Source organism: Haplochromis burtoni, unplaced genomic scaffold (genome assembly GCF_018398535.1).
Source record: "Haplochromis burtoni strain Fernald_Lab_line unplaced genomic scaffold, NCSU_Asbu1 Contig_163, whole genome shotgun sequence".
NCBI lineage: Eukaryota > Metazoa > Chordata > Actinopteri > Cichliformes > Cichlidae > Haplochromis > Haplochromis burtoni.
The window spans coordinates 272,693-297,114 of NW_024582524.1; the positions used below are offsets into that span (position 1 = coordinate 272,693).

Genomic DNA, 24,422 nt, shown 5'->3' on the forward strand with positions numbered 1-24,422 from the left:
ATGATGATGATGTGTGTTGTTGGTTTTACACAGATTTATTTTGAATAATGCAGAAACACTGCATGTGGACTTTGCCTGGGGTTGTGTCACACTGCCCTGTGGCTGAGATCATTTCATGTCTGGAGCAGGGACAGCAGCTTTGTGCGGGCGGACCACGCCCCGGGCCGGGCTAGGTTAGCGCTCTGCTGCTACATCCGGGCGCTCCGTTCGGTTTCCAAGCCCTGCGAAGATGGCGACTTCAGGGAGGAGTGCACTATTATCCTCCAATTCAACTGGACCTAGGAGCACACTGGAGAACTCCAATCCAGAAGAGGATGATGGGCAGAACTTATGGTGGGCGATGGCTGATTAGAGCTGGTTTATTGGGAGCAGAATTTGGGGGCGCGGAGAGTCCACTGTGCTGGGATAAGGATGGTTTGACAGCTAGCCTGCTAACGAGGCTAGCTAGCATCAGCACCAGACTGGGCACTGGTGACACAGCAGCAGCAGCATTACTACTAGCTTGTTTTAGCTTCTCGCAGTCAGTCGTTTGTTTGTGAATGAATGAACAAGCATGTTTGGGCGTGTTGTAACGGGGATGCTCTGTGTGCAGGTCCACAATCCTGAGCGAAGTGTCAACCCATTCAAGATCAAAGCTACCGTCTGGGAAAAATGTCCTGGTCATGGGTGGGTATTTGTGTTTGTCTGCACTCTCCTGGCTAACCAGTAGGCACCGTTAGCTCCAACAGCCAAGGAATTGGTGATCACCTCATCCGAGCAGTTAGACTTAATTTTCCTGCTAAGCTAGCATCTCTTTGGACTGATGAGGCTTTGTTGTTGATGCGTGGGCTAGCTGAGGAGAGGTGGAGACAGGTGTATTTTGTGAGCGCCTGCACTGGCGCGCGCGCGCACACACACACACACACACACACACACACACACACACACGATGATATGTAAGCTAATACAGCCGCTTTGAAAGCCTGCAAGTCATTCTAGCAGTCAGCGATGCTAGCAGCAGCTGGGCAGAGATGATTGTGAGTGGACGGGACAGACCAGCGGACTGTGTTGTTGTTTTATTGTGCAGGACCACAGAGCTCCGCGTGGGTGAAGCGGACAGGGTGCCTCCCTGTCTCGCTCCGTTCTCGTGCCACGACACAAAACACACTGTCGGCACATCCGTCCGGGATAAACCGCAGCCCGCACACCCATTCCAGCTAATCAGACAGCTATACCCGTGTACAATGACGGCGAGAGGCCATTTGACTATAATGCTACCTGTGACAACATCATCAGCACTGCTTTATGATGCGTTGAGTCCCCCTGTCGGTGTAAGTTAATATGGCAGCGAGCAGGAATGGATGCAGCTCTGACCTAATCACATACAATAACAATGCTTTTGTGTCAGCTAAGAGGATAGCAGGAACTGCTTAAATGTCTCCACATATGCACAGCATATTGTATCGTCCTTAGATCGCTCTTTAAAACAATAACCTCTGTGACATAAGCAAAAAATACATATATATTAACCATAGACAGTTTTTTTTTGTTTCAGTTCAGAGTTTTCTAAATGTAGTTTCAATGGAATCTTATTTGTGCCATTGAGTTTTTATGCATTTATTTATTTACCAGACAAAACGTAGTGAAAATGTATGACAAAAAAAGACTAATTTGATGAAGGTAATAGTTAATGCCATTTCATGTCTGTTATTGTTAAATTACATTTTAAACGCTAAAAAAAGGATTTAATTTTTTACAGTATTTTTTTTTAAAAAACACAGTTTCATAGTTCTTCACAATTTGCATAAAACACACATTAAATATAAGTGTATATATCGTGATATAAAGGACACAAATTTAATCATATATCATTCATACCTGTTTATATGCAGTGATCCTTTCAATAAGACGTTGTTGGGATTATAGTCAAAAGTGAGGGGCACATTCGAGGAATAAACTAAAACTAGTAGTAAACATGCAGAAAAGAACCATAAAACACATAATCTATATAATGTGTTCTAATCAGGCTGATGCATTTTGTCTTTTCTGTAACATCTATCCATTCATTTTCTTCCACCTATTAGAGTCAGGGTTGCAGGGGGGCTGGAGCCTATCCCAGCTGTCATAGGGCGAGAGGCAAGGTATGCCCTGGGCAGCCTGCCAGTCTGTCACAGGGCTAACATAGACACAGACACACCGGTGAGTCTAAACTCCACACAGAAAGGCCCTAGAATCCAGGAGCTTCTTGCTGTGAGGAGACTGTGCTAACCACCCTGTCGCCTGTCTTATTAATAATACATTTGAAGTTTGCTGGTTAGGCAAAGAAAGCAATTTTTGTGGCACACCTTCCCTATAGGAAAATGCTTCCTATATATTAATATTATAGGTATTACCTTATGTGCAGCTCATAACACCAGATGGAGGTTAATTATCAAATTGTATACCTGAAACAGGCCTGTAGTGTATTGGTAGACCTCAGTTTTCATGCCACTTAAAATGCTTTTTCCAAATTTATTTATTTATTTTCTGTTCTTGTGTTGTTGTATCTGATTGGGGGGGGGTGCATATTGTGTTTGACTGGTTATATTTACTGTATGTTATGTACTGACTTTATGTGTGTTTAGGTGAGGTGGGCTCGGGAAAGACCACTTTGGTTGCAAAGCTACAAGGGGTTGAAGAGTACATGAAAGGCCGTGGCCTGGAATATCTCTACTTCAGTGTTCACGACGATGACATTGATGGTAACCTGCAAACGCCTGCTGTTCACAAAACAAATTACAGAGTCTTACTGTGCTTCTGTTTTTGTGACTGCAGAGTAAACTCGAGCGCTGAATATATCAGGAGGCTGTATCGGAATGTTTACTTGAACCTGCTTTGTGTGTGTTTGTGTATTTAGACCACACTAGATGTAATGCTTGGGTGTTAGACGGAGACCTTTACCATAAGGGTCTACAGGGAGTAGCTGTACCGGTGGACTCTATCGACAACACGTTGCTCCTGATAACGGTTGACATGTCGCGGCCTTGGAACGCCCTGGACTCTCTCCAGAAGTGGGCCGCCGTTGCTAGGGAACACATTGACAAACTCCGAGTCCCCCCAGAAAAGCTGCGGGAGCTGGAGCACAGACGTGAGTCATACTGACAGCAGTCAGACTTAGAAGTAGATAAATCATAATTTCTTCACAAAAATTGATCTTAGAAATATTAAGAAATGGCATCTTTGTAAAAGACTTAAATGGGTTTGTCTAAAGAGGTTCATTAGAAGAATTCTAACAGGAGGTTTTTAAAAACTGACCTCTTCAAGGTCCCAATAATTGCTTATCTGTCTGTGCACCATAACGGTGTTTGCTTGCATTTGCACGCAGTGGTAAAGCAGTTCCAGGAGTACACAGAGCCGGGTACCGGGGAGGATGGAGCACCGCAGAGGAGGAGTGAAGAAGAAGAGAGCGTGCTGCTGCCCTTAGGAGACAACACACTTACACACAACCTGGGAATACCAGTAGTGGTGGTCTGCACAAAGGTACACATAACACTGTTTTTTCTCCACACGCTGCAAAAGTTGTAGCATGTGTAATTTTAAGATGGAGTTTTGGGTCTATTGTTTGTTTTGGGTTTTTTTAGCAGGAAAGGTTTCATGTCATAGCAACACAGTGCTTATTTTTTGCATCTCTGTACAAGCATTCAACTCTGGCGTCTGTTTATCCGTTCCTCAGTGCGATGCTATCAGCACACTGGAAAAAGAGCACGACTACAGAGACGAACACCTGGATTTCATCCAGTTCCACATCAGACGTTTCTGTCTGCAGTGTATCCTTCCTTGTCAAACTGATGGCTAGCGCAACCTGTAACGCAAAAGTCGTACTGTTGTAGAGAACATAATAAAAATGTGGTGCATATGCAGTGTCTTTACATGGCTGTGGAGCTTTACATTTTGTCTGTTCCCTTCTATGAGGTGTTTTGTCCATAGGATTTCCCTGGCACTGTAAGCTGTTAAAAGTTGAACTGTTGACGGTGTTTTCATTTATTTTTGCAAACTGAGTTCAGTCATTGTCAGAGTTCACCCAGTATTGCTTCAAGTTGTTTGTTTCTCTGCATAATTTCACTCAGTCAATAGTGAGTGAAAGCAGGATTTCATTTTTCATGTTTATTGTGTTTAAAAATGAGCACAAAGACTAAAATAATTGCACGCTGCCTCAGTTCTTTTGTGCCCCTGTAGCAATTATAAGCCAGAATTGGGTTTTTCAGTTGTGTCACTGTTATTAAAAGAATTTTGTTTTTGTTAGTGTTTATCATTGTTTCTGGCTCTAGATATTGGAGTGTTGAAAACATCCTTGACAGCTGTGTCAGACGGCGCCTCTCTGCTTTACACATCAGTGAAGGAAATGAAGAACCTGGACATCCTGTATAAATACCTGGTCCACAGACTCTATGGCTTTCCATTCCACTGCCCTGCGCAAGTGGTGGAAAGAGATGCAGTCTTTATGTAAGCAGGGTTTTGCGCACATGTGCATATTTAAAGTGCTGTGGGCACCACCTGTATCTGGTTTGTAACCAAGTCTCCCCCCTCCACCAGTCCATCAGGTTGGGACAACGAGAAAAAGATCGCCATACTTCATGAGAACTTCCAGACAATAAAAGCAGAGGACAGCTTCGAGGATGTAATAGTTAAGCCACCAGTCAGAAAGGTACATGCTGAAACATCCTCTTATGCCAGTTAATCCCACCAAGTCACACTTAGATTACTATTATAATATCATATGCTACCACAAGCCATCATTTTTACAGTTCATAGCGGTTGCACTAACCTTTAATGTCCCTGCAGAGGGTCACAATCATTTTTGGTCAAATCCAGTTGCTTTTGAGCTACAAAGAAGCAAAAAAACATTGATACATTTATATGTTGTGTTTTGTTTTTTTTCTCTTTACTTTCATTAGATTGTGCACGAAAAGGAGATTCAGGCAGAAGACGACCAAGTGTTTCTGGTAAAGCTGCAGGTCAGAAAACATTTCACCGGTGTCGATGCTATTTGGGTTTGCTGCTTGCAGGTGCTCAAATTAACTCCCACTTGAGGGTTTTAATATGTTAATGAAGGGCTAATTCGAGTGCGTGTGCATGTTGTGCTCTAATTTACAGTCGCTGCTCGCCAAACAGCCTGCTGTGACAGCAGGACGACCAGTGGTGAGCGGTCCATTTTATTTATTTATTTTTTCCTCCCAAGTTTTGGCTCACATGATAACAGAAAGCTCCCTCCAGTGTCCTTATGTATGAAACTTGGGTTGTTTTTTTTCTCCCTAATATAGGACACCACAAGCAGGGCACCCACGGGCTCTCCGAGGACGAGTAATCGCTCTGCAGCGGCCAACGTAGCAAATGCTATGCCACAGTCCGGTATGTCAGGCATTTCGTCCTTGCGCACAGACGCGCGTGTCGGTTTCTCTCTAAGTGCGCTTCTGTTTGTACGTCTGTGCGCATGTTTTTTTAACTCGAGTCTCATTATGCTGCAGGTCAGACTAGTGAGGGTGTGCTAGCCAATTTCTTCAACAGTCTACTGACAAAGAAAGCGGGGACGGCAGGGCCCGGCACACCAGGTGGTGGCAACAATACACCGGGAACTGTACGGAAGTCAGGTGAGAACGCGCTGAGGCGTTGGAAGCGCTCTGCTTTTGTACCCCTGAATAGAAGTGACCTGTTATTCAGCTGTCTTTGAAGACATCGCATATTTATTCAGTACTCATCACCTGAGCTTCTGTTTGTTTTTGTCACCTGTTTGCCATCCTTCCTCTTGACTCTCATCCTCACACTCCAGACGTAAACACAACCCTTAATAAAGACAGTCATTAAAGGGCCTGTGTGCATCTACAAGTTGCACAAACCTACACCCATCACCGTCGTCTCTATGTCTGTTTGTAGCTCCGTGTGAACGTCTTGTCCTTCTTAACTAACCCTCACCATCTTGTGTGCAGTCTCACTGTTAACGGCATTCATAATGTGTGTGTGTGTTTGTGTGTGTATGCACTAGTCAGAGGATGCTGGCCACGTTAAGGTGTGTGTGAGCAAGATATTTCTCATCATTATTGCTTGTGTATGACACCGAGAGCACCCATTTATTCTTTTGACACGCCTTCTCCAGCATCCAAAGCAGGAGTATTGCTGGGATCAGTCCTCCTGTATCACTATTTACTTCTCGTATAAAGACAGAGACTGGGCTGCAGGCTTTCTGTTTATGTTAATTTATTTACTCATGATCTATCCTTTCAAAATGGAGGCTATGTCTATATATAAGTTTGCCCAAGCTGAGAACTAAAGTAGGGGTCCAGGAGATGATCCCATGGCTATTTAATTACTTCTCCGCCATATGCCTAAATTTTGCCTTCAGAGATTAGTCTCAATGATCGAATATGTAATAGAATAAATGTGCTTATTTTTGTGGCTAGGAGCACATCTACAAAATGTGAAGATTACTAGCAGTAAACCAGGAAGACAAGGATGAATGGATTTTAATGACAGTCGCATCCCATTTATTTTCCCTTTTCCCTAATACCCCTGTCTTCTTGTTACTCTCTCACTTTAAATAATTTGAATGATTTGTTTGCATGTTGCATTGCATTTCACTAACATCTGCCAAAGTCAGTGCACATGATTCTGAGTAAGGCTGGGTTATATGAAGGAAATACGCTTAAAAACACGATAGCTGTAAACAGCTTACTTTGTATAGCCAGCATACATGCAGGTGTTTTCAGCCGTCATGCACACACGGTGGAAACTTTCATATTCAAATGAAAGCTTTATATTAATATAAAAATTGTATATTTATATAAAAATCTTTATATTCTAATATATTGCCTTTTGCTGTGTAATTTAGATAACAAGTGCAAGAAGAGCCAACGGCAGTTGAATACAGTACTTTGATGCCTTTTAAAATAGGATTGATGTGATCACACAGTTATTGCACAAATGTGTAAACCTGGACAGAAGTAAATGATCTCTTTCTATATGTAGATAGGAATGGCACTAATAAAGACTTTGAAAAACATATTTTACCACTTTGCATCGTTGGCTTGGCTCCCTCTGTTGAATTTATAAGCCTATTGTCATTATCCTGAGGAGCAGCAGAAGCGCTGCGGTTCCTCATGCAAATGAGTTAAGACAGAATGAGACCACTGAAACCAGTGCAGTCGTCTGCTTGTATTAAAGATGAAAAGTATCCATTAACAGTACTAAAATCATGTTACTTTTCATAACTGTCCATGATGAATGATCAGCTTCTTACCCAGCTCTTATTTTAACCATGTGCACTTAGCTTTTTTTTTTTTTTACTCTCTCTCTCTCTCTCCCTCTTTCTCTCTCTATTGCATTGTGCATTGTTAACCACTCAGTGCTGTGAAAACGCACTGCTATTTGCTGCATTGGCTAAGCGGCTTGTTTATTTGATTGTGTACTCTGTGACATAGCACCGATTTGTACGTCCCTGCTAACATTTGTAGGTTCAAAGCTGGGCCTCAGCGACGTCCAGGCAGAGCTGGACCGCATAGCCAGCCGAGAGACTGACTCTGACTTGTCCAATGCCAACGACACCCCTGCCACCGATGGGCAGGACACATGAAGACCAGCACCCTGCTCTCCTTCCCTCCATCCCCTGCACCTCACTCACCGCCCGCCTCCCTTCTTCCCTCCACTCTCACTCTCCACCTCGTCATAAAGATGCAGGGAAAAGGGAACGGGTGGACATACCAGTTTCTCCCCCCCCTCCCCCTTCCCCATTCTCCTTCACTTTCTCCTAAAGGAGACGAACTCGCCCTTTACCCACACTTTGTTCCCGCTCACTCCCTGTTTTCTTCCCAGCTGTTACACCAAGGACAAGTATTTGTCTCTTTTAAATACAAGAGGGTCTGTTACATGAGAAGTATATGGTTAGTGGGAGGGGGGCAATGGGGGTGTAAAGGCTGGGATGAGAGTTGGTTGGATTGCAAGAACGACAACAATGGTGTTTTATCCATCCACTGATTGTGATGGTACAGGTGGTGTTTTTACTGTAGGAAACGCTGAGGGCGCATGATGATGAAACTGCACTTAGGTAATAACATAGGGATGAATGTGTGTGTGTGTGTGTTCATGGGTTTAATGTATGTCTGGTAAGTCACACTTGGCCAGAGGAAGACGTGTAGAAGAAGGAAAAAGAAAAATGCCTGACATAAAAACTGCAAGAAGTTTTTTATGATGAAGGGGAAAAACAGTGTGTGTGTGTGTGTGTGAGAGAGAGAGAGAGAGAGAATGAGAGTGAGGCAAATAGAAATGTTTAGTCGAGAGATTTTTTTGGCTGTTTGCATTTCAACCAAATGACAAGACAAAACAAAAACATTACTATGCTCTTACACTAGAAACTCTTAAAACAGTGCAAACTCTAATTGCAGCAACAGAGTCTGCATTACTACACAAACCAAACAACAGACCTGACACTCAAGCTCTTCAGTCATGGTACCCTACGATTGGCCAAACTGCCCCTCGAGGTACAGACCAGACTGTGCACTGAAAAAAGGGAAGGTTTCAGAGGGTAGGTGTGTAGCTGAGCTTTAGTTGTTCAGAAACACTAGCAATTAAGTTCCATAGTTACTGCTGGCAAGGGGAATGGCTTTGGGGGGGGGTCACAACAAGAATGTACAGTCATTGTCTCGCTGATCGGTCCCGTTATTTCAGATCTCTGTGTTGACGTTTGTATAATCAGATCTGTCAATCAGTTAAATAAAAGTTGTATTTATTCGGATTCATCCACCTGGCTTCCGTTTTGTTTTTTGACAGACAAAATCTGCAGTCTCTTAAGTTAGGTACCTGAAGGTTGAGCCCACCCGCTTCAGTGACCTGCAAGTGACCTTGGATTATCCTTTGTTTTGAAGAATGAAAAATATCAGTTGTGGCCTTTGGTGCACATGACTTGCAAGTGGATGGAACATAAGAAGTGTTTTCAGACACTGTTTTGAGTGCAGTGCTTGTCCTAAGACTCAAACAAAAGAGTACATTATTAAATACCATTGGGATCATGAAGCAACAATCATATTAAAAGCTCTTATTGTGTTTCTAGTGGTTTACTTTTTACCTTGACCACCATGAATATACACTATACAATATATAGTATTTATAAAGACTCTGAGGAACAGCAAATGAATAAACTCTTACACAAAAGTGTTGGTTTAACACATCACATTATTAGAATCGGTGCATTGGTCAGCACTGTTACCACATAGCAACCGGGTCTTGGGCTTAAATCCACTGACTTGTTGTAGAGCTTGCATGTCCTTCACATTCTTACATTCCCCCCATGATTAACATGAAATGCTAGGTTTCATGTCTTTAATAAACTCTTAAGCCTGCTTACATAAGAGACTGGAAGGAATATGAACATCACATTATGTCAGATAAATTCATGCAAAGGGTGTGGATTTCTGTTTGACACACAATGCTACAGGAGACGCCTGGTTCACATTCTAATCTGCAGATGATAACTTGCAGTGTGTATTATTATTATTATTATTATTATTATTATTATTATTATTATCATTGTTACTTTGATGCATGCCTGAGCTGGTTTCTTGATTTTAGCTCCACATGCTGAGACAATAAAGCTCAAAATGATGGAAATGCAGTCTCATGTATTCATTTGGTCTGGCTGCATCACTGAGAATCATTACACCTGCATGCAAATTCATGTTTTTATTGCCATACTACAAACTAACATCATTTTCATCATCAAATAAATTACAGGAATATAAAACTTTTCATTGTAGTATCGTACCTGTCAGTCACTATAGTAACAGTAGTAACAACAGTAGGTATATGCTTCTCAATAGCACTTTGGACTTTGACCTTTTCTGGCTTGAGGCATGCATGGCGCACATGATCATGCACAAATAGTTCGCATTGCTCTGTGCTTTGCATGTCTTCATTTCATATCAACAGTCTCTCTCATTTTATGACTCTTTAATGGGGGAAATTGAGCTCTGCAGTCGATTAACTGTAATTCTTTTGATGCTTGTGTGTATGCAATCCTAAGAAGCTTAAGCACAGGCAGGAATGTATTAAAAGCATAAGTGAATGTTTGACTATTAGACTGATACACTGCCTGTGCATACCAAATACATATACAGCTGCCCAGAATAAAATGCACATATTAGCAATGTTCCGATAATTTCAAAATAATCAAAATATTAAATGATCCTAAGACTTGTAAACCTCATGTATCAGTTCAAGATCACTTAATGCCTCCTGGAAATTACAATGTGGACGATTTAATTATGTAATTATTATAGGAATTTTATATAGCGTGTAGCTGACTTTGTCCCTCCATCCCCTCTCCTATCCACCCTTCTCTTCTTCCATTAACTACTGCAGTCAAGCATTTGCAAAATCCCTCTTTAACTGTATACAGGTGTAGAAAGTGCTAGGACCATGCTTGCCAAAACTGCGACTTAATTCACTGAGTTAAGTAAATGAATGTAGAGTCCTATTAGCGGAAATGTTTGTGCCTTTTTCATTTGCTGCATGGTAATCAAAGCGCTCTGTCATATTAGCACCCGCTGAATCTCATTCCTGTCTAATGAAGGCACCTCGCCTTCCCCTCCACTACCCCACCGCCGCTTACCACATGAAAAACTCTCATTACCTTGCTATAATACCTAAGAGCCACCACAGCCCTTGTTCTTAAAACAAAAAGACACCACTACCTGGCTATTACGGTAAAACTGTGATTTTTGATGCTACAACTTTGTTTAAATCCGAGGCCCTAGTTTTCCAAGTGCGGAAGAATACTGTATTTCTCCGTTCGCCATCTTGATGTTTGATTGCACTGGCGGAAGCAACATCTTCGGCGGCGCAGCAGCGGGTGTGGTTCGGACTTCTACGGGTGGTTCACCTAGCAGCCCTTCTCCTATTTTCAGCTAAGAGAAAGGGGATTTTTTTTCATCCTGACAAGAACCACGGAGGTGCCGCTCGATTCTGGTAAATATGCTACGCTTATTACCGCTTTTATACAATATCGTACAGTGCGTCAGGTTATGGTTTAGCAAAGAAAATCGTCTTTGGCTAGGGAGGGGGCTCCGGTGGGGTTTTCTGATTTGGCTGGCAGCACAGCAGGTTTTGTACGGTGGCGCTTGGAACTACTTTTCATACGTCCTGGCTAGCTGTGCTTATCAAATCAGAAATTTAAAAATGGGAGCGTGCTTGAAAGTCGGGATTGTACTAATGGATTTGTTTGTGAAAAATAGCGGCTATCAATATTGGTTGCTTCTCAGGACGGCTCATGCGCATTTTTAGCCAGTGGTCAAATTCCTAAACAGTGTTTGTTTATGTTAGCTAACTAGCGGATAGGTTAGCTGCGCACGTTAGGCTAGCATAACGAGCTTTCAAGGTAAGCTAGCCAACCTGTTAGCTAATAGGGGTGGCTAATACACGCTAGTTCTTGAATTGTGTACAAATAAAATATATTTGGTGATTGGTGAGACCATCCATTTAGGGGTTTTTTTTGTTTTGTTTTTTTTCTCGATTATTTGTGATTAGCCAGCTTGTTACGCTTGTAGTTGGACCCACCATGAGAGGAGGAGTCATTGAAGTGATTGCGGGGCGGAGAGGGGGGTAGTTTCTCTCATTGGAAACCCAAGCTGCGAGGTCGGAACTTGGCCGTGGTAGGGGGAGGGGGAGAAATATGCCTTTGATGTTCTTTGCCGCTGAATGGTGAATTGTGTTCGTGCTGGCCTGGAAATACCCACCGCTTTACTCACTCGTTTGGAGGTGGAGGCTCGGCATTTCCCCTCAAAGCTAAGATAGCAAACCAAACAAGCATCTCGATCACTTATACAGGTAGAGCAGTAGACTGTGGCTTTAATATTGAGTGGTCGCTGGAGAAACCCAGAGCTTGACGATTTGGTTTGGTTTTGCCAGAAATGAAGTTGAGTTTGAGTTGGTAGTTTTTCCTGAGTGTTCGAAACATTTTTTTTACAGGTATATCTGCTGTGCGGGCTGAGGGCAGGCAAGAACAATGGCTACCCAGTGTAAGTATGGAGAACTGATCATTTTCAAGAGTTTTGTTTTAAGATCTCAGTATAAAGCTCATTTGAGAAAAGGATAAGCATGACCAGATGTCACGGTATCTTAAATAATTTGTTTTTAGCTTTTTCTTTCATCTAGTTTTGTCTTTCAGTAAACTAAATGCATCTTAAGTTGGTATGACGAGAAATGTTAAAATTACCAGCAAAGTACCCTAGAGTATCACATGTAGAGAGATTTCTTTTTGGTTTCAGTTAAATAAATGTATACTTGTCAATTTTATTTTCCCGCTCTTTATTTTCCTACAACAAACTTCCATAAATAAGGTTGGTGAAAGATCTTATTTGAAAACTATGCTTAAAGTTGGTGAAGTAAATATTTTTTCTCATGTATTCCTTCTTGTATCTCACTTTGTCCTTTTTTTGCACAGCTGATTTGATGGAGTTGGACATGGCAATAGGTGATAGCAAGGTTGTTGTAAGTCAGTGGCAGCAGCAGTCCTATCTGGACTCGGGCATTCAGTCTGGCGTCACAACCACAGCACCATCCCTGAGCGGTAAAGGGAACCCAGATGCTGAAGAGGAGGATCCAACTCTTTATGACTGGGAGTTCAACCAGCCTTTCACTCCAGAGGCTACAGGTATGAGATACTAATGTAGGCACAGGAGCCAAAATATTATATCCACTCAAATGTTCACTCATTTGTACTCAGGAAATATGTTAGTCAATATGGTGAATGTAAGATAAAATGGAAACATAAAGACAAACAATTTTGAGAAGTCAAATGATGCTAAGACGGCTGTAGTGGTCCTGAGTCATAAAGGCTTATCCTGTAGTGAGTACCAACAGACAATGATTCGAGGAAGGACCAACTACAAGCTCACGCTGTGGCAAGTCTGATTCATGCCAACTACAACTTGGAAATTACAGGACTTAAAGGATTATGAACTGTCTTGGTATCGGATATCAAAGGACACCTTCAGAGGTCTTTTGGTGTCCATGCCTGAGGCTCTGAGCTGGTTTGGTTATGTGGCATGTACTGTTAGGCACTGATTGGGTTTCGCGTGGTGCTTTTACTCTTGTGTATTGTGAAATTACTACTCTTTTAAAAAATTGATCAGGAATAAATTAATTTAATAAAAATTCATTTAAAATAAAAACGGCAGGCTTGATTGTACATGATTGAAATGCTAAAAGAAAAACTGTTCTTTATATTTCTGTAGCGTAATTGTATTGTAATTTTCCATTTCTGTCAGACATTGAGGGCTATGCCATGACCCGGGCCCAGCGTGTACGCGCTGCCATGTTCCCTGAGACTTTGGAGGAGGGCATCCAGATCCCACCTACTCAGCTGGATGCAGCCCATCCAACTGCTGTGCAGCGTCTTGCAGAGCCATCACAAATGCTAAAGCATGCTGTAGTTAACCTCATTAACTATCAAGATGATGCTGAGCTGGCCACTCGTGCGATCCCTGAGCTCACTAAACTGCTTAATGATGAGGACCAGGTATGCTTAACATGTTAATAAAATCAGATGCCGACAAGGTAACTTCTGATATCGTTGTAGTTGGTAGCAATACAGCTGGCATCACTAACAAACATATTCTCTGTCCTAGGTTGTTGTGAATAAAGCAGCTGTAATGGTGCATCAGTTGTCAAAGAAAGAGGCATCTCGCCATGCCCTTATGCGTTCACCACAAATGGTTTCAGCAGTTGTTCGCGCCATGCAAAATAGTGGTGATGTGGAGACTGCTCGTTGTTCTGCTGGCACCTTACACAACCTTTCCCACCATCGAGAGGGTCTCCTTGCTATCTTCAAATCTGGAGGCATCCCTGCCCTGGTCAAGATGCTGAGGTAAGAAATGGGATTTTAGTGACAAAATCAAAATTGTAATATGTGCTGCAGCCAGCCCCTTCAACCTTTAGTACAGATTATGTAATGGAGAATGTCAATGAGACATTTGGTGACTAGAATACAGAACACCTGACTGAAGCAATTTCCACACTTGGCACTGCAGTCCTGAACTTTACAGACATTTACAGGTTGAGGTGCATGTGTGAATGCAAATGTAGTGGCATCAGATGTTAGGTCGTTAATCTACTATCTCCCTTGGACTTATTCTGTGCAATGTCCAGTTGTGCAAATGTGAGATTGGTAGAGGCTAGCTAATAGTTTAACAATGAGGTTTTCCAATTGTCAAATTAAGTACAGAGCATTTTTCTGTACTTTTATTCCTCTTGAAATTGAGTAAATGTTCAATTCACAGCTAGTAGGTTGTCTTTATACTTTTCTTACTTCTTACTTTTCTGCTTGATGTGTCCAACTTGCCTAATTTGATGTTTCTGGTCGCGTTTGCTCTATGTGAGAAAAGACACTCTAGGATGGTGTTCCAGTGCCCAGTCCAGGATGTTCAGCATTGTATAGAACATTTCTTTAAATCTTTGGTTGCCCTTTATTATAATTTCCTGCTATTAAGGTATTGGCAAGTGCTTAATTCATCATTTATATAACATTACTCCTACTTAACATGGCATTTATAAATATACATATATTATGACTGATTAATAGCAGCGATTGCTGTATAGTGTACATTAACAGATGGGTAGTACTTGTATGTATCAGTACAATTACATCTGTATTTATAAATTACATTCTAAGGAGATGTAGTGATATATAAATGATGGATTTAGTGATCCCTAATACCTTACTAATGCTTAGTAGTGAGACATTACAAAGTGCTACCCAATGTGCTATGTAGTGCTGCTTTATAGCTTGTAATGTCTGCTTGGTATCGTTTTAGATGATTACTTCAGTCCTGTACGACTAAAGTTATTTGCAGAATATCTTTATTTTAAGATCATCTGTTCTCAGATGCTTGAGCTTTCCACAGTCTGCTGTGCAAGTCTGTACAATGCAACAGTGTGTTCTGCTGTAAGTCTTATCAATTATGACCAAGCAAATACACTGAAAATGTTGACACTATTATAATTTTCCATAACTATGTACAGTTTAGCACGCGTACTTTGATGTGGGCTAAACAGATTGACAAATGTTGGTTGTGTTACAATATAGCCAATCCAGACATTCACAACCAGACAAATTTCAAAAGAAAAGGTCCTGCAACTCAGTTGAAATGTCTGCCCTCCTTCCTTTCTTTTAGTGTTTGCGTTTCTTCATGAAAAGCCTAAACGCACAGCCAAAACAGTTGGATCTCTGGCAAGTTACAGCCTGTTGGATGGCGCACATGTGTTTGAATTTGTTCCTGGAATCATATTACTAATGGTTTAAGTGAAAGATGGAGCAGTACATCAAGAAGAAAGGAACTGCCACCTTTTTGTAAAACTGCTGAATAAACTTGCATATAGGTACCATTTTAAAGTTTTTAGGGATTTAATGGTTTGACCGTGAGGTTTTTATCCATTTTGCAGTGAGCATTTCTCTGTACTGCTTTTATTGCTCTTGAAATTATGTAAATGTTGCCTTGAGATTGGATGAGAGATGAGAACAGAAAGGGAAAAGTGATGTACTGGTTCAGTTCTCTTAAGTATCAGCATTAATTTGCAAATGGCTTTACAGTAGATGTGAGTCCTGGTAAAATAATGTTTTGTTTTTTTGTGCTGAGTCATTTCCAATTGCTAAACTTAACTGGACAATTAATAGGCTTTGGAGACTTAATAAAACTGCTGTTGAATTGCACTATTAATGGTTGTATAATCTTTGGAAGTTATAGTTAAAACAATTTCAATTATTCATAAAATGTGGTCTTGCATCTGTTGCTTATGCAAACAACTCAAAATGTGTAATGGCACTTGGTGTATCTTATTTATTTTTTTCTTTTAATTTTTTTGATTTTATTGGCATCTAAGCCGAGTCATAATGCCCTGTGTATGACAAACTTGCACTCTGTGTGTGAATGTGTGGCATGCTTGTTTGCATTTTACTGTTACGTAGATTCTTTGAAGATGAGTCAACTTTTCCATAACTACTTTTCCTTTATTTTCCCCTCTCCTTTAGTTCACCGGTGGACAGCGTTTTGTTCTATGCTATCACCACACTCCACAACCTGTTGTTGCATCAGGAAGGGGCAAAAATGGCAGTGCGCCTAGCTGGAGGATTGCAGAAAATGGTGGCACTGTTGTCCAACACTAATGTCAAGTTTCTGGCCATCACTACTGACTGCCTGCAGATCTTGGCATATGGCAATCAGGAAAGCAAGGTATTGGAGCTCTGACTAATTTATCAACTTGAGTACATTGTCTTCGTACTTGTCTGCTAAAACAACCAGCAGTTTGTATGCCAGTATAAACATAAACTTGTCTTTATTCTTAGCTGATCATTCTGGCCAGCGGTGGACCCCAGGCTCTGGTCAACATCATGAGGACTTTCACATATGAGAAACTGCTGTGGACCACAAGCAGGGTGCTCAAGGTTCTCTCAGTCTGCTCAAGCAACAAGCCTGCCATTGTAGAGGCTGGTATGTAAAAAATAAATACAAATTTAAAAATGTATGCTGTATTTAAATCATTGCAGTACAACTGTGGGCATTATTACAGGTCTCGCTTGTTTACTGTTATGCTTTTCTTCAGTGCAGAAGGGCTTCTAATAGTAAAATGTTGTCTGACCTTGTTTGTAGGAGGCATGCAGGCTTTGGGACTTCATCTGACAGACCCCAGCCAGCGTCTGGTCCAGAACTGCCTCTGGACTCTGAGGAATCTTTCAGATGCTGCCACTAAACAGGTAAACATACAAGGGCCGCCTCCTTAAAAGAATCCCACTTAATGTAACTTCTTGAATAAAACTCATAAATTCTGATAGTCTACTTTATTTAGATGTCTTTTCTGTCCTGTCCTCTGCTCTCTAGGAGGGGATGGAAGGTCTCTTGGGCACTCTAGTCCAGCTGCTGGGCAGTGATGACATCAATGTCGTAACATGTGCCGCAGGCATCCTCTCCAACCTAACCTGCAACAATTATAGTAACAAACTCATGGTCTGTCAGGTAAGTAAACGCACAGCTTCTTAGAAAATATAAAAATGCTGTGGTGTGGAAATGAATTTAAAAAAGAAAAAAATCTTTATCTGCCACTAACCCCCCTCCCCCCCTTATGTTAGGTTGGTGGCATTGAGGCTTTAGTGCGAACAGTACTTCGAGCTGGTGACAGAGAGGACATCACAGAGCCTGCGGTCTGTGCACTTCGTCACCTGACTTCCCGCCATCAGGATGCTGAGATGGCCCAGAATGCTGTTCGCCTACACTATGGCCTGCCTGTGGTGGTCAAATTGCTGCACCCTCCATCCCACTGGCCTTTAATCAAGGTCGTTATTCCTTTACTTTTACATATTTCCAGATTGGCCTTTAATCAAGGTCGTTATTCCTTTACTTTTACATATTTCCAGATGACTGGTAAAATCACTCTCAGAATTCATGAAGATATATTCCAACTCTAAATATGCCAAATATTCCTTCCCTTATAGGCCACAGTTGGTCTGATTCGCAACCTGGCTCTCTGCCCAGCCAACCACAGTGCTTTGCGGGAGCAAGGCGCTATCCCTCGACTGGTACAGCTGCTTGTCAGAGCTCATCAGGACACCCAGAGGCGCACTAGCATGGGAGGCAACCAGCAGCAGTTTGTGGTGTGTAACAAGCTGATGTTTTCTTTATCTGAACATCAAGAATGTGTTTTTATTTTTTTATTTTTCTCCCTTTCTCCTTTTCATCTCATGAAAACTTGAATCATACAGGAGGGTGTGCGCATGGAGGAAATAGTGGAAGGTTGCACAGGAGCTCTGCACATCTTGGCCCGAGATGTGCACAACAGAATCGTCATCAGAGGGCTCAACACCATTCCACTTTTTGTCCAGGTGAGGATAAAACCCCAACTTCCAGTTCCACGCCCAGTGTTTTGTTTTGTTTTTAAAAATAAATGTTAAGTTTGTTTGTGACACTTAAAAATTTCCAAAATACTTATTTTGAACCTGATGCCAGATTTAATTTATTTTAATTAAAAAAAAAAAAGAGGGAAAAAAAAAGAAGCTGGGACAGGGGTTTGTTTGGTGTTTTTTTTTTTTTTTTTTTTTTTTTTAAAAACTTATCATTGCTATAATCCCTTAGTTCTGTCCCTATAGTCTCGTTAGTTTGTTTGTTTTTTTTGTTTTTTGCACCATTTGTCCACTACTTACACTAATTGTATTAACTATGTTGTTCATTGTCTGCTTTTGTTTTCAGTTGCTTTATTCTCCAGTGGAGAATATCCAGCGTGTGGCAGCAGGTGTGCTGTGTGAACTGGCCCAGGATAAAGAAGCTGCTGAGGCAATCGAAGCTGAAGGAGCCACTGCACCTCTCACTGAGCTGCTGCACTCCCGTAATGAGGGAGTTGGTGAGTGTGCAAGGAACAAAATACAAACTGTACACATTTTTGCTAGTGGTAGCTTGAAATCTCTGACTGTTGCTGTGCATTCTTCTTGTAGCAACCTATGCTGCAGCTGTCCTGTTCCGCATGTCTGAGGATAAGCCCCAGGACTACAAGAAACGCCTTTCTGTGGAGCTGACTAGCTCTTTGTTCAGAACTGAGCCTATGGCCTGGAATGATGTACGTGTACATTAATATCTTTAACTTTTGCATTTTTCCCCATTGAAACAAGAAAATGAGGCAATTTATGATCAATTTGCCTCAATCTATTTTTGCTGGTTTACCTCAAATTGTACAACTCACTCAATTCTTAATCTTTCTATAGACCGGAGACCTGGGATTGGATATAGGTGCACAGGGAGACCCTCTTGCTTATAGGCAGGATGGTGAGTACTTCATTTTTGTTCATTTATGTGTTTATTTCTTATGTGCAGCTCTGTAAGTTGATAACTTGCTGTGATTAATAGCAATTTTTTTTCTTCCAAAACTTAATCTTATAATTGCAGCATGCATGTGCATATTGAAATTGTACTTGTACTATTTGCTTAACTAAAAATGTAATTGTTATTTCTAACCATTGGTTATTTCTAGAAATGCTTACCCAGTATTAGTGGCACTCAAACCTGGACTAAGAAAATAGTTTTTGTTCTTTGTTTGTTTTTTTGTAAACGGACCAAAAGCAATAAGATTGCATAATAACTGTTCTTGTAAACGATCAAAAATGATTTGACCCCCCCCCCGTTTCTGTTTTTTGCTTTTGTGCAATGCATATATGCTTGAGGTGTGTCAGTAAAATTTGAAGGGCAGAAAAGATAAAGTGCTTTGACAGAAGTTCAAAACAAGATTATTTAAATGCACAATTTAACAAGTGACACATGACAAAAAAAAGCTGATAAGAAACAAGGTGGCCTTAAAGTAGCATGATATTTATCACACATACCCATGCTAGAGTATTGTTTGGACTGATCATGCTGTTTGCAAATGATACTTAATCTCACTGAGAATTTTAAATTAAAAAAAAAAAAGGTGTGTATATAATCCCCTTGATAGGTGGTTGCCCAGCAGGTTGATGGCATCACATCTGGGAATAAATCAGATGTTATTTTGTATCTACAAAATAAAAATAAATTGCTTTTATAAGGTGTTACTGGTGCATAAATGCTTAAATTGGTCATTTTATCCCATTGCAGGGTCCTTGCTGGGCAGCATGATGCTGTAATATTTGATAGTTATAACTTGCGTTTGCTCAGCTCCTGATCTAACAAGAGTTGGTGGACAAAGAAATAAATACATTTTTAATGTATTATAAGATTTGCTTATGTCCCACAGTGCCATTTAACCACATCTACCAAATCGTGTTAAATAAGTTGTATAAAAGAGGGACGTGACCTCTGTGATGTCAGCCGCTGGTTTGTTAAGCCCCACTCTGCAGTAACTGAGTATTTATACAATTGCCAGGTGATAATTGAGGGTTATATCTGACTAAAGCTGCACGGTCTGCATATTCCAGACCAGGGAGCAACATAGTATTATAGGACCTATCTGTGGTTAAATCGCCTTATAGCTAAATAGTGTAACACAAACCTTAAATTAGTGTTTCACGTTTTAGCCGTTAAAATCTGCTTTGACGTGAGTGGAGAAACGAGGGGCTACCTTTAATTTGAGCCCTCTGTGACTAGTAAGTGTGCCTGGCACTGATCAGTCTTCAAAGTAAACAAGACACTATCAAGAACTTAATTGTTACTGCACTAATATTTAGATTTTGGTTTGAAGACACTGCATAAAGGCTTTTATTAATTTGAAGTGTGACTATACACTACAACCCACAATTTTTTATTTTTATTTATTTTTAATGATCAAAATGATTTGTGCATCACTTCATCATTTTTTCAAGATCACATGCTGATATTTACCACTGTTGGCTGTTCATTTTGCTGTTTAAGAGTAAAACGACTAAACTGCAGTGTGTTTATACTTTGGACCCTTTATCACTTACTGTACTTTTCTCTTTTGCTTTTCAGATGCAGCCTACCGGGCCTACCCACCAGCTTACGGTCAGGACACCCTGTTAGACCCTATGATGGAAGGTGCCGACTACCATGCTGACACTCTGCCCGACCTGGGTCACCACACTGATCCATTGCCAGACCTCGGCCACACCCAGGACCTAATGGACAGCAACCAGCTGGCCTGGTTTGACACAGACCTGTAGAATTGGTAAGTTGGACTTGATTATCAGTTAGCAGTAAAGCTTCTTCTTATATCACCAGGACGATATTAATATATCATCTTTGTCCTATGCTTCTTTTTTTTTGCAGTTGTATTCTGATAGAACCTGCATTGTGATTGGCCTGTATTTTCTGAAGCAGCATTATGATTGGCCTGTGTGTTAAAGGTAAAGAGAGGAGTAAGGGGTATTAGAAAGTGCCTGACACAAGAAAACTAAGATGGTTGCCACAGGAATGTTTAAGCAAGTTGAAAGTGTGTGTGTGTGTGTGTGGGGGGGTGGAGAAGGGTTAAAGGATCAGATGTGGAATCACTCATTGGAGGTCTTGGAGCAGGTTACCATTATGGATGAGTGCAACAGAGATGGATTTTAAAGTTTGAAACACAATTGTTTTAGCCTTGCCTGTATTATCAGTTTTTTTTTTTTTAAATTTTGTTTCTATTTTTCTTATACATTTTTTATTTCTTTTTTGTATTACTCATTCTGTTATGGTACTGACCCAGCTTGCCTTCACTAGCCATCTTCATTTCCTTTTCAATGCTAATCATTTGTAATTTTTTTTTTTTTTAAACGTATATTACATGTAGTGTTAAGTTATAGTGATATTATACAATGTTCCTTTGGTTTATGGTCGAATGTGTAGAACACTAATAATCAGTTGAATTGTACTCTGACTTAAAGTGTAACATTGTGTAGTTTTTTTTTATAATCTCGAAAATGGAGAATTATGCATTCTTTATGTGCTTGTTTAAGCATAAAATATGTCGGTGTCACAAATGTTCTAAAGAGGGATGCGGGTGAAATTGAGGGTGGGTTGGGGATAAATTTAGAGACAAGTGTTTTATATACAGTATCACTGGTAGGTTAACAACTATTTTGTATGCTATCATTGGTTGTCTGATAGAAAAGTTTAACGCTATCGTTGGTGGTCTTATAAAACCTGGTTTTATGTGCTATCAAAGGTAGCTAGGTTGATGAACAGTTGTAGTCCTGCTGTGCTTATTTTGGAGACGAGGTTGTGACACGGCTGAACAATAAAATGACATTTTATTTCAACTGGTGTCTGTTCAGTTTCTTAAACTTTAGAGCATCATGTTTTTTGTCAATTGTTAAGACTACCATCGTCAAATGATGTCCGTTGGATAATCACAGTAATCAGCACTTATTTGCAAATGTGGTTTTTTTTTTTTTTTTGGTTTTTTTTTATTAAATGCAGATGTGCTAACGTCTGGCCCACATTGAATTTAAAGGTGTACTATGTTATAAGCAGTACTATAGATTACCAAAAATCCCTTTTGAATGCACATTCATGAGAATTGAGGCTATTACCCTACTGTAGTATTAGCAGTTGCTAATATTGTTGGTTAAAGATGGTCCCTTTTTCATTAAATGAGCTGAAATGAAGTTTTTTTTTTTTTTTTTCCTCTCTCCCCCCTCTTGTGCGTTTCACTTGTTAGTTGGTATATAACACAATTGATGAGCTCATGTTGTCAGCCTGTAAAAGCAGCCCTCGCATATATTAAACGGCAAAGGTAGGACAGTTATCACAATAGAAACTCTTTTCACATGCAGCCAACAATTTTGTAAGAGCACTGATGAGTTGAAAAGCAAAGAAAACCAAAGTATCAATATAAACTGGTCACAGAGTAAGACATGACAAAGCCCTGCTCAGTGAGCAGTTTAAGGTGGATTATGGAGGAAAGATGTTTGAAGTTCACTTCTCAATAGGAAGGGTGATGCTTTCTGTGAGCTTTTGACACTGAAGAAAACTAACAAAGGAGCGACTTAATGGTCTGCTTTAGTGGTTTGAACATAGTTGTTAAAGAATAATGCACTGTGCTTTTTATTCTCTGACTAAAGTCAGTGTTTTTCAAGTCTGTCTTTACGAACCCTGAAGTAGCCAAACGTTGAATTGAAATTGTATTGTAATGTGTATTCCATGTTAATGGAAATGTACTGATAGTGAGAACGTCTGAATCCTTGGGTGGGGTCATCTACATAATCAAAGGCTTAACTTCTGAAGTGGCAGCTGTGCTAAAGCTCCAACGCCCAAAAACAGGAAGAACCCAATCTACATATCAAATGTGCCCCTAGACAAAGCATGTATATACTGACTGCATCACCTAAAACTGGACAGATTATAAAGTTCCACTATATGTTTAATTCATAGTTCTCTCTTGTGAAAGCTTAACCTTATTTATGTAGTGCATGTTTTCCTTATGAATTACATTTCAGCTGCAAAAATGTTCTCTATTATGTTACATTCCACTGATTAAAAAAATGACAGTGGGCATCTTTTTAAATCATGAACACCAAGATAGCTCACTTGTACTTCCTGACCCTGCTGTGATTTATGGAAACTGTGGGAACCTGTTGACATCAACTACAAAACACTTTATAAGATGAGTATACTGCCTGGACTGTGGATCTAAGCAGTGCTGCCAGTGACTTTGCCGAGCAAAGGCCAGAAATGTGAAGCTCTGACGGCTTTTGTCTTTGTTTTTCTAAAGGATTGAAACACCGTTACATTTATATGTTGAAAATACGCACTCGTACTGTAATATGCATGTGATATATGTAGACCCTGGCCCACTGAAAACGATTGATGAGTGAGCTTGTTATACGGCGACCACGTCCAGGCAGTCTGTGAGGACCTGTTGTTAATGGGTGTCTTTCTTTTGTCCTATATGGTTACAAACATTACACTTGTCTTTGTTACTTTCGAGAGGCTAAATCTGTTTTGAGGTCATTACCTAAGCAACTTAGTCCATTTCCCCGACCCCTGCTGTCCATGGTGCTGCTTGAAAGCTGGAGTGATGATATTGATATTAATTATTCCTATACAATGTTATTTTTTGCACTTACACAGTGTGTGTGTCTGCATGTGTGTGTGACAGAGAGAGAGAAAATGTAACATAGCGTGTTTGCTCAGGTACTATGTGGCAGTAACAACCCAAAAAATCAGCCATGGGGTTTATTGCAGAGTTGTTAACCCTGTGACAATAATAGATCTAGTCAAGTGGCTCATAATGGCTTTGTCACCTGTTTTGTTTCTGTTAAATGTTGATGCATTTTTTTAAACCACCACACTGGCTTTTTCCAACGTGCATATTAAGTAAATATAAAATATGAACAGAACAGAGACTTGTTCTTTTATAATTAATGGAGGTGGAACTCCAATCACATCATTTCTATTTACAAGTAACTTAAATTGACAAAAAAAAACATGGGAATGTTGAGCCGTCTCCAAGCTTTAACATCCCCCTGTTGTTCCAAAGGACATACGCACAGTTTACTGCGTAAGGTCCACATCAGCACACTGAGCAAGGTTGTAATTGCAGTACTCTGTGGAATTACACTCTTCAAGAAACATGATGCAGATAAGGAAGTTTGGAGCTCTGGTGTATCAGCTAAGTCTGCTCAGAGAGAGCACCCCCCCCACCTGGAAGCCTTCCAAAATGCTGCAGGCTCGATGCAAACTTTAACTCTGGTGGGAGTTAAAAGAAACTTTTAATTATCTCAGTTATCTTTAAGAACTATTTCAAGGCTTTCATTTTCAGTCTGGTATTTTGTAGTAGACAAGATGAAGCTGCTAATCTCTGATAATGCGTCTTAGAGTCTCTATCTGTTTATCTATTTTTTTATACTATATTAACTCTTATTTAAACTGCTTAAAAAACAACAACAACAAAACCAAGACCCGGTTGTATTAGCTGAAGTATACTGGATCTCCCCCCGCCCCCCAGGTATAGTGCTCCCAAAAATCACTGGAGAG

General features: G+C 40.6%; 2 protein-coding genes across 3 annotated transcripts; both read left to right on the forward strand.

Moving 5' to 3' along the window:
- The first annotated feature begins 137 nt into the window (after positions 1-137).
- Positions 138-8,744, forward strand: dync1li1 (dynein, cytoplasmic 1, light intermediate chain 1). The gene is made up of 13 exons (XM_005932921.3): positions 138-333; positions 593-666; positions 2,604-2,720; positions 2,876-3,106; positions 3,344-3,498; positions 3,692-3,785; positions 4,326-4,461; positions 4,552-4,663; positions 4,914-4,973; positions 5,113-5,157; positions 5,280-5,367; positions 5,484-5,606; positions 7,464-8,744. The coding sequence occupies exons 1-13, from the start codon at positions 230-232 to the stop codon at positions 7,580-7,582; spliced, it is 1,458 nt and encodes a 485-aa protein (XP_005932983.1). The 5' UTR covers positions 138-229; the 3' UTR covers positions 7,583-8,744.
- Positions 8,745-10,715: 1,971 nt separating this feature from the next.
- On the forward strand, positions 10,716-21,703 carry LOC102314483 (catenin beta-1). Of its 2 annotated transcripts, none has more exons than XM_005932922.3 (17): positions 10,716-10,968; positions 11,968-12,017; positions 12,443-12,652; positions 13,269-13,519; positions 13,629-13,867; positions 16,028-16,229; positions 16,343-16,487; positions 16,647-16,750; positions 16,875-17,009; positions 17,123-17,326; positions 17,486-17,644; positions 17,753-17,872; positions 18,237-18,387; positions 18,479-18,600; positions 18,746-18,806; positions 20,442-20,637; positions 20,739-21,703. In XM_005932922.3, the coding sequence occupies exons 2-16, from the start codon at positions 12,005-12,007 to the stop codon at positions 20,630-20,632; spliced, it is 2,307 nt and encodes a 768-aa protein (XP_005932984.1). In that variant the 5' UTR covers positions 10,716-10,968; positions 11,968-12,004; the 3' UTR covers positions 20,633-20,637; positions 20,739-21,703. The 2 variants fall into 2 exon arrangements, with proteins under 2 accessions (XP_005932984.1, XP_042081117.1); XM_042225183.1 differs by lacking the exon at positions 10,716-10,968 and adding an exon at positions 11,688-11,826.
- Positions 21,704-24,422: the final 2,719 nt, after the last annotated feature.